Genomic DNA, 18,677 nt, shown 5'->3' on the forward strand with positions numbered 1-18,677 from the left:
TGTGAAGTTGAGTACATGGCAGCTTTCACAACGACAATTGAATGTGTTTGGTTACACCGTGTATTGGCTGATTTTCATGTGCATTTTGAGGGACAAACTCCTATTCTTTTCGATAGTGCTATTGTAGTAGCATAGAATCCAATGTTTCATTCTTGTATGAAACACATTGAGATACATTATGACTATGTCAGAGAGAGAGAGAGAGTTCACATATAGGGGAGATTAGCATGATCTACATTCCCAAACAAGATAATGTAGTAGATATTATTCACAAAGGCATTGTCTCGTGAAAAGTTTGAGGAATTTTGAAAATCCTTGAAGTTACTATCTTTTGGTGATTGATTCACTTCTTGTAAATCAATGCATTGATACTATAGGGGGGTGTTAGAGTTGGTCAATTACGAGGAGTGCCCAATGTTTTAGTGTGTGGTATGGACACAACTAAGTTAATAAGTTGCATCACTACTTCTAGAGTTGGTGTAACTTTGAGTTAGGAATAGGTTTAGCTTACTTTAGACCTATTGTGCTTTCATTCTATCATTCTAGTACTTGCATCTTTTGAGTGTGGGATTGTTGCCTACTCTCACTCATTGTCATGTGTTCACACGTGCATGCGCGTACGCTGTCGGAGGGGTTTTTGTCGAAAGGTCGAATCCACCGGGGATCAGAAGTAGAAGGAAGTAGAGATAGGAGATGGAAGAGAAGATAGAGAATACCCAAGTGGTAAACACGACAAAAACAAATCACAACGAATTGAAACAATATGTATTGAAAGAACCTGGAATCTTTGCTCTACTCAGAAGCAATCTCCAGGCATTAGTTCTCCTAGGTCTCCTTCGTAGACCAAAAACGTAGATCAGAAAAATCAGCTCTTTCTTTGTTGCCCGGAATCCAAATCTGATGGCTCTGTTGGCTCCAAAAGGCGGGTAAAACCCAAGGATGCTTGATCACGGATCTCCCAGATCACTCATTCTTCTTCTTTCAGTTCAATCTGCAGTTTTCAGCCTGTTTACAGTGATCGCGACGTGCGCGATTTTATCAATCTGTCCTTCTTGTGAAAATCCCCTAACTAGCTGAAAAAGCAACTAGCTTTTTGCATGCCATCCTAATCTAGAAGCTTTTTCTAACTTTTTTGGATTTTTACAATAAATAATATAAAAACTAGACTAAAATTATCCAAAAATCTAGTATTTTCGGATAATCCATGCAACTCGCACTAGTACTGATGGCTCAGATCACATTGACTCTCTAGATCAATAGAGAAGTCGGATAATGATGCATTCCATACATTTTCACACTGTCCTCATAACATCACGACATCCACCCCCTCTGAACTTGCACATCCTCCAGTATGTGCCAAAATCCTAGTTGTCACCGGATTCTGAGTCCTCCTCATCCTTTGCAACCATATCCTTTACTTCTTCATCTTCCATATCTTCATGGCTAGCCCCTGTATCATGGCCACTATTTTCTTTCAATTCTGGCAACTCATAAGCAGTAGATTCCTGCCTTTTGAATAATTTGATTCTTTTCCCTGCTACCGGAAGTTTTATGGCTGTCCCATCCAGCTCATTTAATGCATAAGTAGCATTATCAAACACCTGTCTTACCACATAGGGTCCAAACCATCTCTTGGAAACTTTACGCATGGCACTATGTTGGTTATCTAAACTGCTATCATAAACCAATACCCAATCTCCATCTTGTATGGTTTTTGGTCTCAGTCTATGTCTTTTGTCAAACCGTTTCTTGTTAGGTATCCTTGCTGCCCTTAACTTTGTAGTTGCTGCCTCTATGTCTTCTGACTTTCTTTCCAACTGTCTAATGCATAAGGCCAACAACTCCTCTCGATTCAACTCCTCCTCCCAAGGTAACACACTCCATGTGACAGTCATCTCTTCTATTGGCATGATAGGTTTTTGACCATACATAAATTCTCCAGGCATACATCCTGTAACAACACTATGAGTTGTTCTGTCAACCCACAAAGCATAAGGGAGCAATCGTGGCCACTCTTTTATCTTCTCTCCACAAGCTTTTGCCAATGCCTTCACAATAGGTGGATGACCTCTTTCACTTTTGCCATTTCCTTCAGGGTTATAGGTTGAAGTTAAAGCAAGCTTTATCCCCAACCGTGCAAAGAAATCATGAGCTTCATCTGCATCCAACTCACCCCTATCTGCTGTAATTTTTCCCACAGCCATATCGACAAAAGATCTCTTCTAAGAGAAAAGTACATACGGCATTCGTCGTCTTAGTACGTAGAGCTCTCCCTTCCACTTGATTAGTCAAGTCTTCACGAGCAAGCACAAGATATCTCATTTGCCAAAGACATGTAAGATTGTGACCAAATCCACCACCCACTTAAAATGAAGAGACAATGGATATGTGGGTTGTAATCCATCCCGATGTCTCACAATTGAATACATTTGACATGTCGTACATGTTTTCACAAAGTGAGCAACATCCTTATACATACCCTGGCACCAATATCTTTCTTTGATCTTTGTAAAAGTATCCCAAACACCTCTATGACCAGTCCATAAACTTTCATGAAATTCTTGCATTACTTTTACTTGTGAAGCTCTGTCACCCAAAACTCGCAATGGCATACCCTGTTTCTTTTTAGCATGTTTCCATATGTATCCATCTTTTAAGAAAAATCCATAGGCTTTCCTCTTGATCTTCTTAAACTCCTCATCTGACCATTCATCTCTCTTTGTTAATGTACTGAGATATTGACTAATTCTCAGCCATTCTCCTGCATATTTGTCTTCCAAAAACACTTTTGCACAAGATGCGAAACATCTAAAGTGTCTTCTCTTTGTCGTCCAAGTTTCTGTTAATGCTGTAGCAACACTTTGCATTACTAAATTCACTCTTGCAACATCATTTTCAGCCATAAGAAAGTCATCTTCTTCCTCCTCATCCATCATCCCATCTTTATTCTTATAGTGTGCTTGAGATAACATGTCTGCCACTGGGTTATCTCTTCCTACAATATGCTGAAATTCAGGGTTCAAAGATTTGATGTTTGCAATCCACCGGAGCATAGCAATATCCGGGGTAGCACAACTAGTAATCATACCTAATACTGGCAAACAATCAGTCTCAATGACTACATGAGCACCCATAAAATACTCCTTATCACATTTAAGGGCTGTCATAATTCCCCATAATTCTCTTTTTACCTGTGGATATCTTCTCTGTCGTTTAGTCAATACTTTTGCACCAAAGCGTATTGCATACCTTTCCCCTTCCTCATCATCTTGCCCAATTGCCCATCCAATCCCGATTGGGCTTGTATCAACAGTAATAATGATAGGCTTTCCATGTGAATAGTCAGCCTTTCTCAACGTAGGAGCAGATTTTAAGAGTTGCTTCAATTTCTTTATTGCTTTCCGATGCTTCCTTTCCCAATGAAATTTTTGACCTTTCCGTAGAAGCTGATAAAGAACATCGGCTACATGTGCAAAGTGAGGAATCCATATCAAATAGAACACACATGCACCTAAGAATCTACGCACCTCTGATACATTCGTGCATACATCTCGCATTCTATCAATCCCATCTATTTTTACTAGTGATGGCCTTCGCCCATAAGGCCCACACATATGCCCAACAATCAAAACCTCCTTAACTCCAAAGACAGACTTTTGTCCAGAAAGAGTTAAATGCACCTCTTCTAGACGTGTCAAAATCCTCTCACAATCCACAATATGATCTGCAATAAACTGTCTACATCCATGAGGATCCATCTCTTCATTCTTTTCATCCACTGCACACCCTTTGATTGGAATATCATCCAAGAAGGGCATAGTCAATTGTGGTATAAAATCCCTGAGTACCCTATTCATAGCATTTGTCATGTGTGCCATTGAGTAAAGATTACCCAAAGAATAGATTGCTGTGCCTGCAAAAGCCTTTGCAAATTCATCAACCACAGACCTGTACCCACATTTCTTATGGTCACTTTATTGACCGGTTGCATGTCTTGAATAAATCTCAAAGCCCCATTCTTTTTGGGCACAATAAACCAACAATTTGAGTACGGGGCTGAAGAAGGCTCCAAGATCTTCATGCAAATCTTTTCATTTAGCAAATCCATCAGCTTTGGCAAGTAAGCTTTAGGCACTGGAATAGGCCTCAAGTTCCATGGTACATGTGGCACAGTAAATATGACCATAAGAGAGAACATTTGGATCCACACAACCTATTTCACTTGGTTGAAATGCAAATGCCTTTCCATGTCTAGCCAACATCTGCATAAAACAGTTTCTCTCAGCAGGCAAAAGAAACCCTTCTTCACCAACTTTCAATTCATGTAATGTTTCAGATGTAAACTGATGACCTATATCTTTAGGATTCCGTAAGCTTGGCTGCCTTGACACTTTTTCATACATACCCTCACTCTCTGGTGGAAGTGGCAAAGCAATTGGTTTCACCTTTTTGTCAACTGTCTTATACTTTGTCTCCACAAGTGCTTCAGTCCATTGTAATCCTTCCTAGTGAGCAAACAATGCTATAACATCATACATATCCAAAGAACATATTGACAACACTCTGTTTTCAGCCTCATTTTCTGCATGTATAGTTGCTGAAATTTCAGCCATAGTGTCAGTAATATTCAGCCCATAAAAGATGCCTGAAATGCCATCATTTTCAGCTAACATCCCCAATGATCTCAGTTTCTTAATAGCCCGTTTCATAGAGATATGCGTTCAGCCCTACACATAGCTTCCATAGGCTTAAACTAATATGAACTGTTTGCTGTAAACTGAGAATTATCAATATTAAATACACGCTTCATTTCATCAAGAGGCGAGTACACCCTCTGATCAGCACTACTGTAGCCCCGTATTACAGCAGTGCTTAATGAAAATCCAGGTCTTTGAATTCCCTTGCATTTGGAACCAAAGGAGACTCTCGAAGCGTATCACGATTTCTAGGATGATTAACACAAACAGTAAGAAATTGGACTGCTTTCCTCCCATCTTTGCTTCTGACTCTTGTATAAGCAAAACCATCATCAAGCACCTTTGTTTCCATACGCACACCTGTAATATAGGGCTGTTCCAAAATCACTGCATATGAGGAATTATCTTGTACAAAGAAGTGTGGCGCTTCTTGTATATCACCAATTGTCACTTTATATTAGGACATGCAGCATAGAGCTTCCTTGAAGAATTATTTGCAGCCCTCATACGCCAACCATGATCAGTGTCCACAGGCCATGTACCATTTTCATACAATCCCCGCTCAATGACATTTATCTCAGACCCATGGCCAAGTAAAGCAACACAAGGAGTTTCACGCTCCCCTATTTTCACTACCGTTTCAGTGGTAGCTCTAGCCCAATGATTTCTTGTGTAGTGACTTTGAGGAATAAATCCTAGAGTCTCTTCTCCATATTGTTGCATTTGCCTTACTCCACCATGCATATTGCTATAAGACAATGCATTTTCAGCCACTTTTTTCTGTTTTCCACTTGCTGTCCATTGATTAGTAGCATCTTGCATAGACAATCCTGTACTTACTTCATGCCCATATTCAGCCCGAATACCCAACAAACCAGTTTCCTCTTCAAATTGTAGCAATGCACTAGTGGTATCACCAAGAAACTGGCGCTTCCTTTTAATTATGTCAATGATCTCATCATGAAATTCTCGCTTGGCAATGCCAAGCACCTCTCCCAAGGTAAATTCCACCCGACTGTTTAAGATCCGTTCTTCAAGAATCTTCTTAAGATCTGTGGCTATCTCAATATCAGATTGCAGCTTATATCCTAGCTGTTTGTTCTTCTTTTTGCCCTCTTGTTTGTTATCCTGTTTTTGCTTCTGACTGACCTCTTTCATATCATGCTCGGGAGGTGGCTAATTTGTAGCTTTAGGTTGATCCATACTTCTTTTTGTCATTCTTTTAGATGTCCCTACAATATCTTCATTTCTTTTTCATTTTTCTTCCAAAAGTACATCCGTGTTTTGTATCTTTGCTAAATATGCATATACTGAATATGCATCTACCGGTGATTCCCAACCAGTTATGCCACGAATGTCTTGCTCTGCATGAGACATTTCACTATCAGTGACCTTTCTCTTTTCAGCTGCATGTAAAGCATGTGTCGATATTTCAGCCTTTGGACCAACCATCACTTGGCCATGCATTCTATCCAACTGTAGACCAAAAGTAGAAGCATGTACCGCTGCATAAGCATTTCGGACAGCCAAGTCTTTCAACAACTTCTGCATATCTCCCTTTCCAAAATTCAAAGCAAGAGGAAATCCCGTTTCTTGTGCATGGATCTTGCCATCTTTCCAAAAGATAAGCTGTCGTGCCAAGGCCTCCTGATAGGCAGCACAATTCTTTCTCTCGTGCTGCAAACTGTCACACCACATACATCTTTTTCCAGGCTTAGGGGCTGCCGCCCGTCCCCTTTCCTCTTGTCATTTTTCATCCAATTTTGCAACCTTCAATTGAAGATCCCGCATCCCTTTGACCAATTCATCTAAGACATCTTCCCTAACAGAGAGAACAATAGCAGGTACAGCCATAGGGTTAGCCATAGAAGCGGGTGGCTTACTGGATACTTCAACTGTCTTACCCGTAACAGTGAGCAAGCTAGAGACATTCAATCTTTCTCTTCTTCTATGTTTCTTCACAAGCGCAGTAACAGCTTCCTTGACATGTCGCCACTCTGTTTTCAAACCTGTCTCTGTAGTTTGATCCTCCAGTAAATCATCAAGCTTCTCTTGAAGCTCAGGATCAGTTGCCTGTAGAAACAATTCAATTTTCTGATTTGCAAGAGCTTGCTGTTCTGCAAGATCCAACTGCTCAAATTTACTTTCAAATTCTCTTAACAATTCTGTAGCCACAAGACCCTTATTGGGTTGTATAACCCACTTCTGAAAAGTCTTGCGCGTAATCAAACTGGTGTTCTCAATGTAAAATTCTTCCCTGAGTGTCTTCTTGAAGGTTACCCAATCAGCATTCTGCAAGTATAATTCAGTAATCCGTGCTTTCAATTCATGAACAGTAACACATACAAAATACCGGCTCCATGCAGATTGAGCCACTTCAAAGAATTCCATTTTCTGAACATAGGTATGTACATATGCAGATACATTCCTGCCATTGAATAACTTCACCTCACGCTCAACTGCTTGCAAAGCATTCATCACAACACTTTCTGTTTGAGCTGAAGCTTGCATTACCTGTTGTTGTTGTTGTACCTGCATAAGCATATTCATGTTTTGCACCAACTGTTGCAAAACATCACTGGAGATTGTATTTGAAGGTTCTTCCATCTTATCTTTCCTTCTTCTGTGACGACCTTTCACGTCGGGTTCACCAAATGTCGGATGGGTTTTTGTCGAAAGGTCGAATCCACCGAGGATCAGAAGTAGAAGGAAGTAGAGATAGGAGATGGAAGAGAAGATAGAGAATACCCAAGTGGTAAACACGACAAAAACAAATCACAATGAATTGAAACAATATGTATTGAAAGAACCTGGAATCTTTGCTCTACTCAGAAGCAATCTCCAGACATTAGTTCTCCTGGAGCTCCTTCGTAGATAAAAAACGTGGATCAGAAAAATCAGCTCTTTCTCTGTTGCCCGGAACCCAAATCTGATGGCTCCGTTGACTCCGAAAGGGGGGTAAAACCTTAGGACGCTTGGCCACGGATCCCCCAGATCACTCCTTCTTCTTTCAGTTCAATCTGTAGTTTTCAGCCTGTTTACAGCGATCGCGACACGCGCGATTTCATCAATTTGTCCTTCTTGTGAAAATCCCCTAATTGGCTGAAAAAGCAACTAGCTTTTTGCATGCCATCCTAATCTAGAAGCTTTTTCTAACTTTTTTGGATTTTTACAATAAATAATATAAAAAATAGACTAAAATTATCCAAAAATCTAGTATTTTCGGATAATCCATGCAACTCACACTAGTACTAATGGCTCAGATCACATTGACTCTCTAGATCAATAGAGAAGTCGGATGATGATGCATTCTATACATTTTCACACTATGTCCTCATAACATCATGGCAACGTGTGCACACACACACGCACACACACACACACTCACTCTCACTCACTCTCACTCACTCTCTCTCTCTCTCTCTCTCTCTCTCTCTCTCCTACAAAGGAGATCTCAGAACAGATGCAGAAAGTGCATGTGGTAAAAAATCTAATGGAGTAGGTTAGTAAACCACTTTCCCAAGCCTTTAGGAGACCTACAAGGTAGGGGAGGCCGGGGATTGTTTATATGCTACATGTTCAACGGCATGTGTGCTAGAAGGTAGACGTGGTGCAGTGACTTGAGATGTAGCCCTACTCGAGTATTTAGGGGGAGTGGAGAAAGTGGCGGCTTCTTGTGGTTTCTTAGCTTGGAGACCTTGGGCCTTAGTAGAACACTCTGTTGAGCTAAAATATGCATTTCTTGTTGATTAGCCTCTTAAATAGCCCCAAAACACACTAAAAATGCTCTTTTAGAGTAAAACCCTAAAATGGGGAGTGGTTCAAGAGAGTTCAGTGGAAACCCTAAAACGGGAAGCGGTTCGAGAGAGTTCAGCGGAAACCCTAATTTTTGGAGTGCCCTTCCACATCTATAAATAGATAGGCTGCCCCCATTCAACAATCATCCTTGTTTGCAGGTTACACCAGCCCACACACCTTCTGCTGCTGTTGGTGCCCAGTTTCCAGCCTGCAGCCCGCCTTCATCTGCTGTCCAGCCATCATCGACTGTAGCCATATTATCTTCAGCTTGTCCATTGCTGAGGTAACAACTCTCAGCTGCTGGCAACTGCTCCAGACTGTTTCAGACTACTGTTCAGCTTGTTGTCCATCATCTCCAGGGTCAGCCAGCCTGCGTTTTCAGCATTGCAGGCCTTGACACTCTCAGACATTGTTTCAGCCTGCTGTTTACAGCAGACTGTGCACAGTTTCCAGCCTCCGATCAGTAGTACACTGCTGTGTTTATCAGTTTCCAGCTTCCAGACTGCTGCATTTTGGTGACCAGTCTGCTGCCATTCACTATTCAGCACTCCTACACTCCGACTGGTGGTCACAGACTTGGGATCCGTCTTCGGTGGATGTCACACTTTGACATTGCTCTGCCCTTGAGCACACTGTACACTCTTACATTCATTTACAATATTCATTCACTTCAGAGTTGTGTGTTCTCTCTTCCTTATTCTATTTGTGTTTGAGTTTTGACTTTTGCGTTTAGGGTTTGAGTTTTGCCCTTTGTGTCTATGTCTGTCTCTTTGTGTTTCTGTCGTGGTCGTACACTCTGTGTGTCCTCAGTGCAAGCCCTAGCAGTTTCCTTCACATGGTATCAGAGCCGATGCTCTTGTAAAGAGTATCCCGCAGATATTGTGGAGAGCTAGTCTTTGTGCGAGGCACGCAATACGACTCGTAACTGAATCACAATGTCCCAAACACGTTATTCTCCAGTTCCTATGATGTCTTATCAGGCTTCTCTATCATTGGAGGCCTTGAGACGAGATTATGGACTCAGTGAGGAGGACGACACTCCACCTTCACCAGATTTCACTAATATGATAGAGGAGGACTTTGAGGAGTACTATCGCAATAAGTATGGTGATGTTTACCACCCTCCTACCAGTTTTGCTACCATATCTGGACCGGTTGGTGAGGTTGGCCACCTCTTCGATCATGGAGGACATACGACATTCGGAATGTCTGGCGATCCATCTTCATCATCTCAGCTAGGTCCAATGGCAAGTTTGTACAATTTTTTTATGTTGCATGAATCGAAACCCTCGCCTGTTTCTTCTTTTGAGGTATAGGATCCAGATGGCTTTGCGTATGTGAACTTTAATAGAGGGGGCTCACGAAGCAGACGAAATTCAAGTACATCTACAGCTTCCGTTTTATTTGAGCATGTCACACACATTTCTCACTTCCCTCCCATCCCACCCTCTTCTATATCACATCTCTTATCATCTTTCCAAAACCTTGGATTACACTCCACATCTATATCACATACCCTAGGGGTTGGATCTTCCATCTTCGCTCCTAGCACCTTTTCCTTCTCCACCCCATTCTCTACCTCTTTGCACCATGGTACTTCGTTAGGGGGAATGCCACCCTTTAACACAGTGCCTCTCACCTTTTAGCAAAGGAGCACACCCATAACTCCTGGGACGATTGTGATGGGCATCCCCCTCACTATCCCTAGCTTCACATCTCCCATGACCACTTATACACAGGGGTTTCCATCCTTAGCTTATGGCGTGTCTTCATACTCTCCTTGGGTTACACCTACGTAGGGATTCCCATATTCTACTCACAGTGTTTCCGTCCCACCTCTTTGGGTTTCTCATGTGGCTACCATGTCCATGCCTAGTCAACCCATCCCTACCTATGGATCCACCTTGCACACTACACGCATGCCTGGTGGGCACTTTGGGGCTCATTCCCAAGTGTACTCCACTCCCCCATCCTACCCATACTACACTTCACACTATCCATCTTCGAGTACTACCACTCCTGTTGCAACGGCCAAGAATGCCTTCATGGATAAGACACGTTTTAACGGGTCAAATTTCACCACTTGGTCTAATTTCATGCAACAAGTGCTTGAGTCTCAGGGTCTTTGGTGTCAAAAGATGATGTATCAGCGAGACAATAGGGTTTGCGGGGAGGAATACGGAATGAACTCGGCAAACATGGAGAAGAGAAGAGAAGAGAGAAGAAACTCTGAAGAATGAAATGATGAAGATTTGAATCATGGAGTGAATGTGATACAAGGGAACAAGTGTGCCGTAGCACAAGGAAGATGATGACGACAGTCACGAACCATGAACCGCAATGTTTTCCTGAAGGGGTGTGAGGGTAGTGGAGAGGCTAGAGAGAAGAGGTGACGGACTGAATGAATCAGCTGTGAGGAATGAATGAGAGAGTGGCCTACAAATAAGCATAGTCAGTCTAGGATGGCGCCCCTTTTTGGGGCTGCAAACCCTAAATGCAAAACATAGAAACGCAAAAACGCAAACTGTGGGTGAAGGGTTTCTCAACATTTGGAACCTCATCATTGATCTAGAGCCTATACCAGACCCTCAACTAGCTCACCTTGATTACATCCGTCAATGGAGAGCCCGCAATGCCACAGCCAATGTTGAGCTGATGTAGGGATTGCTTCTTGAGTTTCATTCTCAGTTCTTTGAGCTTCAAGAGTTCTCTATTAAGGAAGGGGATGATCTGAAAGTCAAGCTGGCTGAATATAGGCGGTTACTTGCCGAGCTCTCCACTATTGGATCTCCAAAGTCAGATGACGATCAGGTTACATTCTTCTTGAATAAGTTGCTTGACAAGTACTTCAATTTCATTCAACACATCATCTCCCAACCTCGATTCCCAACCTTCTATGAGTTTGAGTGCCAGTTCTTGTGTTACGCGAGGTTGTATGATCAAGTTCACAAAAAATCCTCATCATAGCCTTATTCAGAGCAGAGGGGGTTGGTTGCCTTTTCTTTGAGAGGGACAACCACTAGTGGCAAGAACTCGCTAGATGCGAAGGCAAGCCAATCAAAGGGTGACTCCTATTCCTGAGATGAAACCAAATAATCTAGATCTATCTGGCAGCAACTTTCTAAGAAAAACCAGTTTTGCACACATTGCAAGAGAGCAGGCCACATGGATGAGGAGTGTCGCTCCAAGGCCCAAGGTCTTCCACCTAAAAAGCCTTAGTAGACCGTTGCGATTGCACAGTCCAGTGGGGCTACGCCTTCCGCTCCTGCTTCATCTGCTCCTTCAACACCCGTTGTTGTTATTGTTGGACATGTGGCTCGCGTACAGCCTCAGCGGCCCATCTCTTTCACTACCCCTGAGGGATTGGGTGATTGGTCTGCAGGTTCCGATCTCGTTGCACTTCATGCATCTATCTCACCTTCCTCCCCACCTTGTCAGGCGTTCCCTTGGCAGATAGGATCGACTTGAAATTTGGGCTCCTAGTGGCCAAGGTCTCAGTTGAGCTACATTACAAATTTGGATGTAGCCATAGTCTGCAAAGATGGTCAGAAGACTAGTGGGGATGCAATGGAAGCAACTGTTTTTGGATCCCAGAATCTGTTCGCGTCATTATCTTCGTTTTTGCTCGAGGATTAATCCTCTGGTCTGTGCTGAGGTCAAATTTTGCACCGAGCATGGAGAATTTTAGACCGGAAGGCTGGAACGGGAAATATCTTCTAGTGCTGCCACTTGGCACAAATTGGTGCACTTACCTCTTTAAAGAGGGGCTGGCGTGCAGTTTTTGGGGGGGAAGGGGCTCATTTTGTGAAGGGGGAGAAGGATTGCTGCAGATGGAGAGCTCTTGAGAGCTGGTCTACCTTGTCTATGATGCACAGAGGGTTGAGCTTGCTTCTTACTCTCTCTCTCTCTCTCTCTCTCCTTGACAGTATGGTTATGCTGCAGAATCAAGGGCCTTTCTTCTGATTCAGGTACAGCTGTGTGGGAATATGCTGTTTTTGCATGAGGCAAGAGCCTCCTTTCTCCAGGAATAGGAGCAGTTTTTGGCTGTCCCAGCAGGGACAGGTGAGGGTGGTAACCCCTCCAAGCAAGAGTTTGAAACAGCACTAAATCAGTACTGATTTTGGACTGTTCAGAGGTTATTTCAGAGCCCAATTGATGTCAGAATCAAGGGCACTTGGCACAGATGATGCAGAACAGTGCAGAGAACAATATGGGCTGAAAACAGGTTTCAGAACTGGTCTGAACCAGTAATTATAGCAGACTGAAATGGTCAATTCTGCACTCCAACCAGAAGTTTCAGACTTGGGCAGAGTTTCCCCTCCTGGTTAACTTGTTTTGGGTCAGTAATTGTACTGTTATGTTGCCAAATTTCACCCAGAATAGGTGAAAGACAGCCCATTGTAATTTCTCTCTTTCTAAAAATAAAGAAATACCCGAAGGGGCGCCTAACTTAGGGGCCAACAGGGTGTTTGTGTTGCAACAGGAGCATTCTAGCTTCCTGTATTTCTTCTTGATTCTGTGTCTTTAAGTTCAGTTAAAGTGGGTGACTGTGAATTGGGTGAAAGCATTTATATATTTTGGTTGTACACTACCGCCCTTCCCAGTAAACAGGCCGGTTACATGGTTCCGTTGCCGAGACCGAATCACTTTGGCCCTAAAGAGTGAGCCAGGGTTTGTTTGGGTGTAAGACACATAATTGTGCATTATGGCTGATAGAAAGGAAGACACCAGAGAGGAAGCGTCTGCATCACAGGAGATCCCTGTTGTTCATGAGGTGGGAGAGTCTTCTAGACCTCCACAGTTTGTTACTCCTCTTGCTATGGTTGAGCCACAAGTTCTTATGGCTTCTTCTATGGATGAAGACACTTTCAAGACTCAGTTAGTTGCTTCTGTGAGTATGTTTACTCAAGTGATGCAGAATCCAAGGTTTTTTGCATTTTTGCAGCCTTCCCTTCCTTTACAGCAAGTTGGGCAATCTGCAAGGATTTCGGATCCAGTAGAGGTCCAGGATAAGTGTAAGCATGCTGCAGATTCAGTGGAAACACCAAGGCAGCTTGCAGAGTCAATGGAGACTCCAAGATTGGTTCCGACTGTCCAGGAACAGGTGGCGGAAACGCTAGTTACACAGGCATTGCTAGTTCAGCTCGCCACTTTACAGCAGCCAAATGTTGGTTTAAATGGACAGGGAAACAGTTTTCAGGCTTTACCACAGGTTTTCCCATCGACCTCTGTACATCCTGGGTACTTTGGAGGTGGATCTGTATTTCAGAGTATGGCTGGTTATGTGCCTGGAAACCAGATTTATGTACCAGGCAGTGTTTGGGGGTACACAGGGTTTTATGTCAAACCCCATGTATGGCAATATAGGCATGCAGCTTGGATTTCAGGGTATTCAGGGCAGTTTTGGCATGCCACAGGGCACTTTTGGTATGGCTGGTTATCAAAACCAGCAAGCAAGTATTGTGTCTACAAGCCCTGTAGTCAGTGGTCCGGCAACTCCTATGCCACCTATTAGTGTTCCTATGTTACAGGCATATCCTATGGATCCCTTGATGGCTCATGAGAAGCCGAAGCCATACAAGGAAGGGGGTGCAGCCGTACAGTTTGATATCTTTCAAGGGTTTGAAGATAGGACTAAGGCACTCTCTTTCTTACAGTAGTTTGATGCCGCATTGCAGGGGGGAACTTTACAGAACCTTCTAAGGTTCGGAAAGCTGCCACTTTTCTTAAGGACAATGCTAGTCAGTGGTGGAGTACACTGTTGATGCAAGGACAGGCTCCTGCCACTTGGACTTACTTTAAGCAAGTATTTGCTTCTGCTTGGTTGACCAATGAATTTGAGATTGATGTTATGTCAGCTTGGCACAAATTGGATGCATCTAAATGCAAGGATCTGGAAGATTATAACAAGAAGTTTTGGGAGGCTTTACTTCCAGTCACTTCTTATAGGGTTGTGCCATTGACTGAGCAGATAGAGAAATATTGCTGCGGGCTGCCCAAGGAACTTCGGAATTATTGTACAAAGACGAAGGTCACCACTTTGACTCAGTTAATTGAGAATGCTATCACAGGAAATGCATTATTGTTGGGACAGTCAAGTGGTTTTGGGGGCAGCATTAAACATGACAAATCTGAAAAATTTTCAGCAAAGAAGCCATTTGGTAAACAGGTTTCTCAGATTTCTCAAAGCACAGGTAAATCTTGGCAGTTCAAGAAGAAGTCAGCCAAGTTCTTTGGACAGCAGCCAAAGGACCAGAAGAAACCTTTTGTGCGCAAGTCTCTTGAAGAGAGAAAGGCTTTAATGGCTGAGAGGAAGTGCTTTATCTGTGAGCAGACTGGTCATATTGCGTCTAATTGTCTGGACAAGAATAAGAGATCAGCTGATGATGATAAAGAGGACAGGAAAGGAAAGAAACCCAAACCTTCAGCAGGTTTAGTGCAAGATATGCTGGGAGACAAGCCACACTCGGATGCTAATGAGCTTTGCAGAGCTTGGGGTAAAGTTAGGGATCAACATGTACTCATTTTCTTTGATCTTGGAGCTAAGGCAAACTTTATCTCACTAGAGTTCGCTTCTACTTTGGGCATCAGAGCAGATGAGATGGGCTACACAGCAGAGGCATGGTTGGCATGTCCTGGTCACTCAGAGTCTGTGACACCCATTCTTGGAAAGCTGTGTCTTCATATACAGTCTTATGTTGATGCAGAAGAATTTTATATCATGCCACTTGAAGGCTGTGATATCTTGTTGGGAATGCCATGGATGTTTAGAAAGCATGGTGTGTTGGATGCCTTTAATAAGACACTGACTTTGGAACATAGGGGAAAGACTCGTGTGCTTGATGTGAAGCTTAAAGGAGAGTATGTACCTGTTGTACCAGCTTCTGCCATTACATCTGTAATAAATAATCATCTTTCTGCGTACTTGATTTTTGCACGTGATGTCAAGGATAATGATGAGTCAAATTTATCTATGTTAGATAGAGACAGGTCTGCTTTCTTGTCTCAGTTCAGTGATTGTTTTTCTGACTCATTACTGTCACAGTTGCCACCAGAGAGGTTTGAGGATTATGCAATAGATTTGGTGCCAGGCAGTAGCCCACCAAATAGACCTCCGTATAGGGTTAGTGCAGCCCAACAGAAAGAGATATTGAGCCAGGTGAATGAGCTCTTAGAAAAGGAGCTGATTCAGCCAAGTTCATCTCCCTTTTGCTCACCAGTGCTCTTAGTGCAGAAGAAGGATGGCTCTTGGCGCATGTGCATAGATTATCGAGCGTTGAACAAGAGTACCATCAAGAACAGGTTCCCCATTCCAAGAATTGATGACATCCTTGACCGTTTGGAAGGAGCGTCAATTTTCAGCAGGATAGATTTGAAGAGTGGATACCATCAGATCAGGATTAAGCAAGAGGATGTGCATAAGAGTGCATTTAGGACCACGTTTGGTCTTTATGAGTTCTTGGTAATGCCATTTGGACTTACTAATGCTCCTGCTACGTTTAATCGAATGATGGACATGATTTTTCGTCCATACAGGCAGTTTGTTGGTACATTCTTTGATGACATGATTGTCTTTTCAAAGAATGAACAGGAGCATAGAGAACACTTGAAAGTAGTCTTTGATGAGCTTCGCAGTAATAGGTTGCTTATCAATGGCAAGAAGAGTGAGTTCTTCTTGGAAGAAATCCAGTTCCTGGGGCACATAGTGTCAAAGGATGGTGTCCGAATGGATCCTGCTAAGGTTGAAGCAATTAGAACATGGCCAGAATTGAAGACCGTCCATGATGTTAGAAGCTTCTTGGGTTTGTGTTCTTACTACAGGAGGTTCATTCGCAATTTTGCAGAGATTGCTTCACCTTTACATGCTTTACAGAAGAAAGGAGTCTCTTTCCAGTGGACACAGAAAGAGATTTCAGCTTTTAATCTTCTTAAAGAAAAGATGACTTCTAGTCCAGTGATCATTCTGCGAGATCTTAGGAAGTCATTTGTTATCCAGTGTGATGCCTGTGGCAATAGCATTGGTGCAGTGCTAATGCAAGATGGCCGGGTAGTGGCTTATGAAAGCAGAATCTTGCGAGGGCCAGAGAAGACTATGCAGGTCTATGAGAAAGAATTGCTGGCTGTGATTCATGCGCTTTCTTGTTGGAAACACTACCTACTTGGGGCAGATTTTGTTGTCCAGACAGATCATCAGACATTGCGTTATTTCTTAACTCAGACAAAGCTATCAAAAAAGCATATGCGTTGGGCAAACTTTTTGTCAATGTTCCATTTTCAGATTATGCATGTGGAAGGCAAAAAGAATGTTGTGGTTGATGCTTTGTCAAGGAAGCCACAAATTTCAGCTGTGTCAATTCCTTATCATCATGAGCTTGATGATATGAAGGAACAGTATGCTGATGATGAAGATTTTGCAAGGATCTTTGATCAGCTTGTCAATGGACAACATCATGAGCATTATCTTCTCAAGGATGGTTTCATGTTGATGCATAGTAGACTATGTGTGACTATGCCATTGAGACGGAAAGTTATGACAGAGAGTCATTCTTCACCGTATGCAGGGCATCATGGTATTGATGCAACAATCAAAGCAGTAGAGACATTCTTTTATTGGCCTACTTTGAGAAAAGACGTGGATGCTTTTGTGCGGCAGTGCTTGATTTGCTAGAAGGTCAAGTTTGACAGGCAAAAAGCACCAGGGCTTTTACAGCCATTGCCTATTCCGGATAAACCATGGGAAAGCATAGCTATGGATTTTATCTTTGATCTTCCAAGGACACAGACAAGAAATGATGGGATATGGACTATTATTTGCAGGTTTAGCAAACAGGCTCATTTCATTCCTGTCAGGAAGAAGATAAAACTAGATCAGATGGCACGTTTGTTTATGTGCAATGTCTTCAAGTATCATGGTATGCCACAGTCTATTGTTAGTGACCGTGATCCACGGATGACAAGTCTATTCTGGAGAGGCATATTTGAGAACATGGGCACAACGCTTAAGTTCTCATCGTCATTTCATCCACAAACTAATGGACAGTTAGAAGAGGCGAATTCTACTGTCTTGGATCTGCTTAAGTGCTATGTGTCAGAGCACAAGTCAAAGTGGGAGCAGTATTTGCCTTTGGCCGAGTATGCATACAATAATACTGTGCATTCGTCAACAGGCAAAGCCCCTTTTGAAATTGTTGAAGGTGGTAAAAAGGTTCCTTCCATTTTGCATACAAAGGATAAGATCTTTCAGGCAGATCAGTATGTGTGGAGTATGGGTGAAATGTATCAGAAAATTAAGCATGCCCTTGAAAGGACTCAGGCAAAGCAAAAGAAAGCTGCTGATCATCACCGTCGTGAATTGATATTTTCACTTGGTGATTGGGTACTGTTGCGGTTTGAAAAGGCACGCTTAAAGAAGCAGAAAGGGAAGGAAAGTCTTTTCACTAAGCTTAGTATGCGATACTATGGGCCTTTTCAAGTAACAAAGAAGATTAGTGATGTCAGCTATGGGCTGAAATTGCCTGACAATTGGAAGATTCATAATGCTTTCCATGTAAGTCTTCTTAGACCCTATGTGGGTGATGTGCCAGAAGATATGCTAGCTGAGGAACAACCCGAAGTTGAGGAACTTGATGAAATTCTTGTTCCAGAACAGGTATTGGCACACAAGGAAAGGAAAGTGAAAGGCAAAGTTGCTAGAAGGTATTTGGTTAAGTTTAAGAACTATCCAGCTATAGATGCTAAGTGGATGGACGAAGGTGAACTTGCAGAGTCACCTAATGTGTTGGAACTTTACCTTGAAGCATTTCGCTTGCAACCTACCTTGACCCCTTGTATCTCTAAGCTGAAATAGATTGTCAAAGTGACAATTGCTCAAGAAAGAAATTATGTACAGAAACAGATTTTGTACAGGTTAACACTTATTGTGTCCATATGGTTTTCTCAGTGCTAAAAGAAGTAAGTATTGCTTGCAAGAATACAGTTTTTACTTCTATTGAATTGAATACATGTTGTAACAATGGTTACTCGATCGGGCATGTATTTTGTGAATTGACTCAGTGGGGATATCATTTTGATGTACCGGCCACTAGATCTCTAGTTAGGGTGATGTGGAGTCATCAAATGAGAATCTGCCACTATGGGGATATCATTGTGGCGTACCGGCCACTATATTTGGAAACAGTGATG

The 18,677-nt window shown here is 42.6% G+C and overlaps 1 protein-coding gene across 1 annotated transcript; it reads left to right on the forward strand.

The window, feature by feature from the left end:
* Positions 1–17,760: 17,760 nt before the first annotated feature.
* Positions 17,761–18,432, forward strand: LOC148011131 (uncharacterized). Its single transcript, XM_087670949.1, has one exon. It carries the CDS (start codon positions 17,761–17,763, stop codon positions 18,340–18,342), a length of 582 nt encoding a protein of 193 aa, XP_087527075.1. The 3' UTR covers positions 18,343–18,432.
* The last annotated feature ends 245 nt before the right edge of the window (positions 18,433–18,677 follow it).

Source organism: Lygodium microphyllum, chromosome 28, assembly GCF_053477565.2.
Source record: "Lygodium microphyllum isolate KBCC chromosome 28, Lygodium_microphyllum_v1.1.10, whole genome shotgun sequence".
NCBI lineage: Eukaryota > Viridiplantae > Streptophyta > Polypodiopsida > Schizaeales > Lygodiaceae > Lygodium > Lygodium microphyllum.